Here is an 11,690-nt window from a genome sequence, read left to right as displayed (position 1 = left end):
CAGTACTTTGTACACTTACTGTACAGTATATCCAACAAGGTACATGCCAAGACTATCAGGTGGCTCAGAACAGAAGGTGTTTCCTTGTGACTTTTTCCCAGTGCTACCCCTAGAACACACTTCTACCAAAACACATTACATGTCTGACAACATGTGGATGTTGTAACTAAACATGCGTGTTTAGTGTAGTGTTTAGGTGCATTATGATAACAAACTTTTATTATTATTATACTATTATTGTTTACGGTACATTATTGCTCCATGCTACCAACATTCATGTCGATGAGTGAAAGGTGACAAATCATCATCTTTCAAACAGGACACGTCATGTTTAAGAGTTTAACGAGTTATATTTAACGATCATGTCTGCCTCAGGAGAAGTCTGTTTGTGTTATTGTGACGTTGTAACTTAAAGATATGTTTGCTGTCTGAGATGCAAAGTGTTGGTTAGAGCAAATGCAGGACCTAAGTAATGATGATTGGTTGGGCAATTTAGCAGGTTGTAAAATGTGGGGCAGCACCTGATCGTCCAAAACCACTGTACGTCAGCATTAAACTAGCTTACAATGTACGAATTCTGACCTACTGTATAAAATACTAAAACACTGCCGTTCTAATTAGTTAATCGGAAAGGTGGTGCTGTATTGGTTGGGCTTTTCGTGAGCTTAGAATTATAAGGTTCTATCTCCGTTTCGGGTAGTTCAGAGATATTGAGCGTCAAAGTTTTTACATTCCATTATGTTTTGTGAGATGGAACCTTTGTATTTTATTAATTACTAACTAAAACATGTCAACATTTTAAAAATAACACCACACAGGCATTAATAAACACCTAATGGATCAGATTATGTAAAAAAACTAAATTTCTACCAAAAATGGAGATAGAACCTTATAATTCTAACGTCACGTTTTGGTTTTGTTAAAAAATCTTTGACTGCAGTAAGCTAAGCTAATACAGCGCTAAGAAGACACAGAGCAAATAACCCATGTGTGTTTGACAAGACTACACACAGTCACAGCCCTCCCATAGAGACTGGTGGTATCACACACACACACACACACACACACACACACACACACACACACACACACACACACACGCGCACGCACGCACGCACACACACACACACACACACACACACACACACACACACACACACACACACACACACACACACACACGTTGGGTGTTCACAGGTTCAGGGCGGGTTCACCCTCAGTTCATACAGTATACCTGCATGCTAGGTCTCAGGTACTGCTGGCGAGTCAGGTGATGTGTTTCCTGCTCATGCTATGTGATTCTCTTGTGTGTCGGGCGATGGAACAAGTCCAGACAGCCGTCGTATGTCCTGTTTTCATCCTTACTGTACTCCGTCTCATCACACCTCACCTTCAGCACAGAGGCGCCCACAGGAACAAGGCTTTGTCCTACCTTACCACTAGAACAGCCGTGCCTTTTTACCTACTAAAAGAGCCGCCCGCCCTCTTCATAATGCTAAGCTGCTATTTAGTATTTACACACAACGACCACTAGTTGGCGCGTCTTGTAAATTAGCCTGCTTCCTACACAGAATAAACTGCAAAATAGCTTCATACTAGCTTATCCTGATTTGATTTTGTAAATGTAAGGATACTGGGTGGTAGAACGCACATATCTAGGACAAGTCATGAAAGGAGGGTCCTGAAATTTGATCGAGTGTAAAGATAGAACATTTTTCTTTACTCACAGGGGTCAAATGACCCCATCCAGTACCAAGGGAGCTGGACTGATCAGGTTCCTGCTGGTTATATTTGTGTTTTTTAAATAAGTGAGAGAAAACCCCCACACAGGTAGGTCTTACATTACAACATTACAACATTACAACATTTCAGCAGACAACAGCAGACCGACCAACCGACACAAATGGGTTTTTTGTGCAAAGGTACTTTGGTACTCTGCTGTCTTGGTACTGTTGTTGGTTGGGGTTCTTACATTTAATCTGTTGATGTGTGGGTTTATAGTGAGAACGCTGTTGCTCTGAGGAATGTAATGTAGTTGAATGCCTCTAACCATGTGACCTGTCTGAGCTTCTGAGTTCTGTATTAAGAATGTGGGGCAGCTGGATAAGGAACACCCTCCGTGTGCCAGGCCAACCAGGGAGGTCCTATGTCAGGGAAACACTTCAGCAGGGTTGTTGATGGAAGAGTTAACCATGTAACGTCCCTGCAAGCGTTCTGTACTAGATGCATAGCACCATAGCACCACTGCTGCTAGCATATCAGCCCAACAGAGCTCTCAGGTCTTCTGCTAGCATATCAGCGCAATAGAGCTCTCAGGTCTTCTGCTAGCATATCAGCCCAATAGAGCTCTCAGGTCTTCTGCTAGCATATCAGCCCGATAGAGCTCTCAGGTCTTCTGACGCTGGTTTTCTCTGTGTACCACATGTACAAAAGAAGAGATTTGGTGAGGCTGCATTCTCATTTTATGCACCCAGATTGTGGAATACACTACCAGTTTACATTAGGGATGCAACCTCAGCACATATGTTCAAGTCAAGACTAGAAACCCATCTTTTTAATATTGCCTTTAAATGACAAAATAATTAAATTATGATTATATAATGATTGGAGCACTTTGAGCTGCAACGTTTGCAGGAAAAGCGCTATACAAATAAAGGTTATTATTATTATTATTTACATTATATTTTTGCATTTTCATTTTGGGCATTTAGCATTTTGACGCCTTTATCAAATCCTACTTACAGCAAATACTTCTGTCTAAGTTAAGTGTATCATCTATCATCATCATCAGTCATCATAAGAAAAAGTCATCTATGCTAGTCCAGGGGCATTTGGCAGTCACAGTGCTATTACTTTTTTATTTATTTATTAACAATTTTTTATTTGAATTGAATTTGCCATTTAGCAGACGCTTTTAATCCAAAGCGATTTACAATTACGAATTACAGGGACATTCCCCCTGGAGTAACTGAGGGCTACGTGCCTTACTACTAAGGGCACACTAGTGGTGGTGTTCCCAGGTGGGATTTAGAGTACAACCAAATGTATTGATGCTCTAGAGGGGGCATCTAGGCAAGGGGTCAGAGCCATTGAAGGCGACCCTGGAGCAATTAGGGGTTCAGTGCCTTCTTGCTCAGGGACACTTCGACACACGTGGCCAGCTGGGGATTCGAACCCCTGCGAGTTGCCGACTTTGCCATCATTAGACGCCGGCTCTACTGGCTGAGCCACAGGTTATGGGCTAGCTGCCCTGGTAGGCTACAGGCTAGCTGCTATGGGCTAGCTGCCTTGGTAGGTTATGGGCTAGCTCCCTTAGTAGGTTATGGGCTAGCTGCCTTGGTAGGCTACGGGCTAGCTCCCCTGGTAGGCTACAGGCTAGCTGCTATGGGCTAGCTGCCTTGGTAGGCTACGGGCTAGCTCCCCTGGTAGGCTACAGGCTAGCTGCTATGGGCTAGCTGCCTTGGTAGGCTATGGGCTAGCTCCCTTAGTAGGTTATGGGCTAGCTGCTATGGGCTAGCTCCCCTGGTAGGCTATGGGCTAGCTCCCTTGGTAGGCTATGGGCTAGCTGCTATGGGCTAGCTCCCCTGGTAGGCTACAGGCTAGCTGCTATGGGCTAGCTGCCTTGGTAGGCTATGGGCTAGCTCCCTTGGTAGGCTATGGGCTAGCTTCCCTGGTAGGCTACAGGCTAGCTGCCTCTGCAAGTCCCCTCAGTGTCCGTTCGTCTGAGGTGAACTCTCCCGGGGCTTGTGAAAGGGTATCATTAGTGAAAGGGCATCAATTTGGCAACCGCATTTCAAAAAACTGGAAAAAGTGGTGTCACCCTGCGGTTTGGGAGGGGAGGGAGGGAGGCAGGATCTGGGTCTACAAGGGTAGAATTTTCTGTATATGTCTTGACAGGTGTTTGGCTAGTAAGTGCTGTACTCAGAGTACACTGACTCAGTTCTCCCTGTGGAGCAGGACTGGTCTCTCTTACAGATGCATAATGTAGGCTATGTGTCCCAGCTTGTCCTCCGCCTCCTCCCTCATGGTAAATGGACTGCACTTATATAGCGTCTTTTTTGCTGCTCCAAAGCGCTTTACAACGGCCTCTCATTCACCCATTCACATACACATTCACACACCAATGGCGGCAAGCTGCCATGCAAGGCGCCGGCCCGCTCACTGGGAGTAATTTTGGGGTTCAGTGTCTTGCCTAAGGACACTTCGACATGTGGCCAGCCGGGGCTCGAACCACCGATCTGCCAACCTTGTGATCATAGACAGCGACCCTACCTCCTGAGACACAGCCGCCTCCTTCCTCATAACAGGACAGATTTGCACACTGCAAAAATCAGCTCTCAAAAACAAGAAAAAAAAGCAATAAAATGAGGGAATATTACTTAAAATAAGCACAGTTATCTGCCGACAGAACAAGAACAATTTGCTACAAAACACTTGCCAAGAGTTTCTTAAAACAAGTAAAATATATCTTAAATGAGGTTTAGGTTTACTTTTTGCAGTGCAGCCCTGTGCATCTGTCTGCCTGTCAAAACACAATACTGGAAAAAAGTTATGTAAGACTCTCGGAGTGTGTAAAGTACGGAATGGATAGAGACCTTTATATATCCCATCAATGTATATCACTTATTTTTTATGTGTATTATAATTGACATAATACTGTTTCTATAGGCTTACGGCCAAGCTCCACCATGGCCATCGAGCGTTGCGTCAGCGTTGCGTCTAATGTGCGTTGCGTCCGAAATTGGGATCAAATGCATTGTAATCAATGAAAGGTGCTCCACCTGCTGCGTTGCGTCAGCGTTGCGTTGCGTCAGCGTTGCGTCCGATGGCTGCGTCCAAAGTAGACATTCAAAAAAGTTTGATTTTTGACGGTGGACGCATACGTCACAATGAGACCAATTGTACCACGTGGTACCACGGACAGCTCCAAGTACGAGCTAGCCAGTGGAGCTAGAGTAGAACGTTGACGTTGACGCAACGTTGACGCAACGCTCAGGTGGAGCTTGGACAACGGGAAGTTGACGCAACGCCGATGGCGAGTTGACGCAACGCAGCAGGTGGAGCTTGGCCGTAAAATGCTGTGTGGAGTTAACAGGCTATACCCTTGTCTCTATTCAGTCAGTTTGGTCCATTGTCTCTATTGGTCAGTTTGGTCCATTGTCTCTATTGGTCAGTTTGCATTCCAGCCGTGCCGATATCCATGACATACGCGTTTGTATAATATTACCGTTATCGTTAATAACGTTACATTCTAACCGTTGCTTAGCAACCGATAAACAACTGTTCAGCGGATGAATACACTTACAATAAAACATAGTTCCGTTAAAATACATTAATGAAAAGTTTGTCTCGTCTTTCTTTTCTGAAATATTGATAGATAAATGTGGTAACCGTTGTATAAAAGCGTTATGGAGCTCGAAGCCATGATATATCGTGGATATCGGCACAGCTAGGGGGTGTATATATATAACGACACTCTGCTTCGCGTCAAGCCTAACCACCCCACTAGCTGTGCCGATATCCACGATATACCACGGCTTCTCGTTCTATCCAATCAACATACTGTATATCACTTATTTTTGCTGTGTTGGTTATTATAATCTACATAATACTGTTTCTAAAGGATTACTAGGCTATAATGCTGTGTAATCCTATCAGTAATTCAGGATTGGGCTACTAGTATTCATTATAACATAATTATGTATAACTACATACACAACAACACAGAACTGAACAACACTGAACTTAGTCGTTTCTTTAGTCGTCTGACCCTGTTTTGGGGTCACAGTGTGACCTGGTCATACCTGGTGGCAGGTGAGCTGCCAACACGCCCGTGGTGATGGACAGGGTCCCGGCCTTGTAGAAGGCATCCAGCATTCCTCTGATAACAGGGAGGCCTAAACTGTTGTCCTCTGTCATCACCTACCCCCAGTCAAGAGTTCTGCCCCAGTGCCCCAGCGGAGGGCAGGACCTGAGGAGCTGGCATCCTCGTATCGTTAGCCTCGTAGCATACCTTAACATTACCTCAAAAAGTCATATTTTGGCCAAATTGAGATATCTGCTGATCTGCCTAACTCTACTCTTCTCTCCTAACACTGCTGATTCACTGTGCATTATTATTGCCTATGATGCCATCAGCCTATCAGAATGCTTGTTGTTACATTCCAAAACCACTATCTGCCCAAGTCATCTCTTTGACATGTTTGACACTACATACAAAGATGGCTCGGCTGACCACAAGCGAAGCATGACTTAGGCAATTATGCTAAGAGGCTAGCGATATCCAATGTAATTTATTACACAGCCTTGCTCTACAGACGTAAATCTGTATCGTGACGGTGAAACCAAGTAGTCTCGGATACCACCTGAGCTGTGACAGAATAATAGCGATGTCTGGTATGCAGTATTGGAGACGAAATTATGTTCTTGTTGACACAAGTTTTGACATTGTTCGTTTGTCCTTGAACATTCCCTTTCAGTCAGAATCACAGGGAGACGACGAGACGTTTCTGTAAAATGTAAACAGTCATAAATAATAAGGTCATAAAAGTGTGTTGTGATCATGACTGAGCTTGGTGTTGGTTTTCCTCTTGAGCATAGTGTCAGTGGGTAAATGGTAAATGGCCTGCACTTATATAGCACCTTTTTTGCTGCTCCAAAGCTGCTCCAAAGCGCTTTACAGCGGCCTCTCATTCACCCATTCACACACACATTCACACACCAATGGCGGCAAGCTGCCATGCAAGGCGCCGGCCCGCTCACTGGGAGCAATCTGGGGTTCAGTGTCTTGCCCAAGGACACTTCGACATGTGGCCAGCCGGGGATCGAACCGCTGATCTGCCAACCTTGTGATCATTAGACGGCGACTACCTCCTGCGCCACAGCCGGCCACAAATGGGTGGAATAGCCTACAATATACTGTATATGTACACTCCCTTCATGAATGTACACTTTTATGATGTCCGTAATTTGATGTGTTTGAGTGACCTGATTATTATGACATCCTTAAGTGTCTGAATCTCTACTGTAGATAGTAGTCTATCTAGTCTATAGATACTGTAGATAGTTAAAAGAAACACATTTCTCTCTGTGCTGTGGCCCTGGTCTGTTGTGCTTACTGGCTCATTGTGAACCGACAGTGAACCAACATGATCCTTATCTGACTTGGCCGATCTCTGACTGACTTGGCCGATCTCTGACTGACTTGGCCGATCATCGTTGTCGTGTTGAGGCGAAATGAGGCCTTCAAAGAAAAGAACATGGCAGGGTTCCTACGCTGGTCTTAAAAAGCCTGGATAAAGTCTGAAATCCAGCAATCCGATTTATAAGGCCTAAAAAGGTCTTACATTTCAGTTATTCAGTCTAAAATTAGGTGTTAGGTCTTAAAAATGAGATCCTGGAAAGGAAATCAGTCCGACCACATCTATTTACGTGGAAATGAATCAAGCTGGAACCCAAAAAATGCCAATTCGCTTCCTCTTTTGTCTGTATGGCAGTGAAATCTGTAATTTCATCACCTCGAGGATGACAAAAAGCTATCATATCATGGTGTCGCGAATAGGTCTAAAATTCTATCAAAAGAGGTCTATAAAAACCGCAATTTTTTTCACAGATGTTTTGGGGTTGCTTTGCTGCTTCTGGCACCGGATGCCTTGACTCTGTGCATGGCATCATGAAATCTGAAGACTACCAAATAATTTTGGGGCGCAATGTAGGGCCCAGTGTCAGAAAGCTGGGTCTCCGTCAGTGGTCATGGGTCATCCAGCAGGACAATGATCCAAAGCACACTTCAAAAAGCACCCAGAAATGGTTTAAGACAAAGAGCTGGAGAGTTGTGAAGAGGCCAGCAATGAGTCCAGATCTAAATCCCATAGAACACCTGTACTCCACTTTCTGCAGATCTCAAAACAGCAGTTGGGAGAAGGAACCCTTTAAATGTGAGCGAAAGTGGTCCGCTAACAAAAATTAAGTAAAGTCCAATAATTTTGTCCACTCCATTTTTGGAGTTGGAATTATATCTCTGCTTTTTTGTGTTGTTCCAAGGGAAACAAAATAAATGATATACGTTTCGCCATGACTGTACATAACCTCTAACCTGGGATGTAGTTGGGTAACAATGTGGCTGTTTGCCACATCCACCAAGAGCATCTTGACAAACTTGACTTAAAGGAGATTTGCCAGTCATTTGTGTCTGCAAATGACAAAAGAGGTCACACTTTTGGAGCCTTTGTATGATGTCTTATGTTCTAATTGTAGAAATCCTGCTGTATGCATGGTACAGATAATAGAGGAGAAATATGATTATAGGAGGAGATATGGAACATTTAATGAAAGGTGTAGAAGATAACAGGATGTAGTTGGGTGATGTAGGAGATAACAGGATGTAGTTGGGTGATGTAGGAGATAACAGGATGTAGTTGGGTGATGTAGAAGATAACAGGATGTAGTTGGGTGATGTAGAAGATAACAGGATGTAGTTGGGTGATGTAGGAGATAACAGGATGTAGTTGGGTGATGTAGAAGATAACAGGATGTAGTTGGGTGGTGTAGGAGGTAACAGGATGTAGTTGGGTGATGTAGGAGATAACAGGATGTAGTTGGGTGATGTAGGAGATAACAGGATGTAGTTGGGTGATGTAGGAGATAACAGGATGTAGTTGGGTGATGTAGGAGATAACAGGATGTAGTTGAGGGTGATGTAGGAGATAACAGGATGTAGTTGGGTGATGTAGGAGATAACAGGATGTAGTTGGGTGATGTAGGAGATAACAGGATGTAGTTGGGTGGTGTAGGAGATAACAGGATGTAGTTGGGTGATGTAGAAGATAACAGGATGTAGTTGGGGGATGTAGAAGATAACAGGATGTAGTTGGGTGATGTAGGAGATAACAGGATGTAGTTGGGTGATGTAGGAGATAACAGGATGTAGTTGGGTGGTGTAGGAGATAACAGGATGTAGCTGGGTGATGTAGAAGATAACAGGATGTAGTTGGGTGGTGTAGGAGATAACAGGATGTAGTTGGGTGATGTAGAAGATAACAGGATGTAGTTGGGTGATGTAGGAGATAACAGGATGTAGTTGGGTGATGTAGGAGATAACAGGATGTAGTTGGGTGATGTAGGAGATAACAGGATGTAGTTGGGTGATGTAGGTGATAACAGGATGTAGTTGGGTGATGTAGGAGATAACAGGATGTAGTTGGGTGATGTAGGAGATAACAGGATGTAGTTGGGTGATGTAGGTGATAACAGGATGTAGTTGGGTGATGTAGGTGATAACAGGATGTAGTTGGGTGATGTAGGAGATAACAGGATGTAGTTGGGTGGTGTAGGAGATAACAGGATGTAGTTGGGTGATGTAGGAGATAACAGGATGTAGTTGGGTGGTGTAGGAGATAACAGGATGTAGTTGGGTGGTGTAGGAGATAACAGGATGTAGCTGGGTGATGTAGGTGATAACAGGATGTAGTTGGGTGATGTAGGAGATAACAGGATGTAGTTGGGTGATGTAGGAGATAACAGGATGTAGTTGGGTGGTGTAGGAGATAACAGGATGTAGTTGGGTGGTGTAGGAGATAACAGGATGTAGCTGGGTGATGTAGGTGATAACAGGATGTAGTTGGGTGATGTAGGAGATAACAGGATGTAGTTGGGTGATGTAGGTGATAACAGGATGTAGTTGGGTGATGTAGGTGATAACAGGATGTAGTTGGGTGATGTAGGAGATAACAGGATGTAGTTGGGTGATGTAGGCGATAACAGGATGTAGTTGGGTGATGTAGGTGATAACAGGATGTAGTTGGGTGATGTAGGAGATAACAGGATGTAGCTGGGTGATGTTTTAGTTCAGGGGTGGCTGTGGCGCAGGAGGTAGAGATCTCCTCCCACCCTATATTCCCGCAAGGTCCTTAAGGTCAGCTGAGACTAATCAGCTAATAATTCCAAGAGTAAAAACAAAACACGGTGCAGCAGCTTTCAGTCACGCTGCTGCATGCTCCTGGAACAAACTCCCTGAAGAAATCAAACAGGCCCAAACCCTTAAAATATATATATATAATAAATATATATCTAAGCTAAAAACCTTCATGTTTTGCACCAGTTATGATTAAACACAAACACTTCTATCAATGTCTTTTTTCCATTAACTATTGTCTTTTTAAATGTTTTATCTATTTACTTCTTATATTTGCTTTTATTCATTGTCATTTTTATTTTCTTATGCTCCTCTTGCTGTATTTTTAAATAATGTATGTAAAGCACTTTGAATTGCCCCTGTTGTATGAAATGTGCTATACAAATAAACTTGCCTTGCCTTGCCTTGCCTTGCCTTGCCTTGCCTTGCCTTGCCTTGCCTTGCCTTGCCTTGCCTTGCCTTGCCTTGCCTTGCCTTGCCTTGCCTTGCCTTGCCTTGCCTTGCCTTGCCTTGCCTTGCCTTGCCTTGCCTTGCCTTGCCTTGCCTTGCCGTCTAATGATCACAAGGTTGGCAGATCAGCGGTTCGAGCCCTGTCTGGCCACATGTCGAAGTGTCCTTGGGCCACCGCCTTGCATGGTAGCTTGCCGCCATTGGTGTGTGAATGTGTGTGTGAATGGGTGAATGAGAGGCCGTTAAAAAGGCGCTATATAAGTACAGTCCATTTACCATTTACCATTTAGTTATGGTGGTGTCTCTCTTCTCTATTCCAGGGGGTCCTGATGCTCTAGAAGGACATCTGACTGACCAGCACACTCCTCCACCATGCTCAGAGCACCAATCACTGCTGTCTGCCTCGGTAGGGATTACATCACACACACACAATTAAAATGATGTTACTGTTTGTGCTGTTGTTTGAACCTGTCTCCATACTGTTGTTGTCTTCTCTAGCTGTTCTACTATGCTACAGTAGTGGAGCCAAGTCAAATGGATCCAAGAACAAGAAGCCTAAACAAGGTAGTCAGATAACATCGGACTTGACGTGACATTCATACTGCCTACTGTCTACTAATAGATTTCAGTATATACAGATCTTTGGGGACAGAGCCTTCAGTGTGGCAGCACCCACCCTCTGGAACTCTCTCCCCACAGTGATCCGCAATGCCCCTACCCTGGACACCTTCAAATTGTCACTGTCTCTGTCTCTGTTTTCTGTTGACTTTCTGTCTGTAAAATCTGTAAAGCGTCCTTGGGTTTGTGAAAGGCGCTATATAAAACCAAGTTATTATATTATTATTATTATTATTATTATTATTATTATTATTATTATTATTATTATCAACGTTCAGTCACAGTATATACAGTATGTGACATAATATATATATTATTTGACATTAGTCTTTGTTTTGAACCTGTCCACTGACTCTCCATGTTCCAGTGGTTCCTGCTATAGAGTGTGATGTCAGGGCGGGGAAGGTCAACGTCCCAGAGTTCATTGCAAAATGCCCGGCCGGCTGTAGGGAGACCAAGCAGCAGGTATACGGGACCAGTGTGTTCGCCTCCATTTCCAGTATCTGCAACGCAGCCATCCACAGGTGAGTGGCAGGTACATTACCTTTAGCCTGCCATAACGCCATGCTAGCACCTTTAGTCTGCCATAACGCCATGCTAGCACCTTTAGCCTGCCATAACACCATGCTAGGGGCACCTGGATGTGTTTTTGAGTATCTTTAGGTTAGTATCTATATGGTCCTGGATTTAGCACAGGGTTATGACCTGT

General features: G+C 44.0%; 1 protein-coding gene across 1 annotated transcript in view; it reads left to right on the top strand.

Moving 5' to 3' along the window:
• Positions 1 to 10,735: 10,735 nt before the first annotated feature.
• Positions 10,736 to 11,690, top strand: part of vit (vitrin) — a gene marked incomplete at both ends in the record, with an annotated part of 25,196 nt that continues 24,241 nt past the window's right edge. The window contains 3 exons of the mRNA XM_080526811.1: positions 10,736 to 10,769; positions 10,862 to 10,927; positions 11,349 to 11,505. Coding sequence (XP_080382937.1) covers positions 10,736 to 10,769; positions 10,862 to 10,927; positions 11,349 to 11,505 — 257 coding nt within the window. The remainder of the gene's footprint in view (positions 10,770 to 10,861; positions 10,928 to 11,348; positions 11,506 to 11,690) is intronic.

The sequence above is a fragment of the Nansenia antarctica genome, assembly GCF_963989245.1.
Source record: "Nansenia antarctica genome assembly, chromosome: 1".
Classification (NCBI taxonomy): Eukaryota; Metazoa; Chordata; class Actinopteri; order Argentiniformes; family Microstomatidae; genus Nansenia; species Nansenia antarctica.
This window is presented reverse-complemented; position numbering and strand designations above follow the sequence as displayed.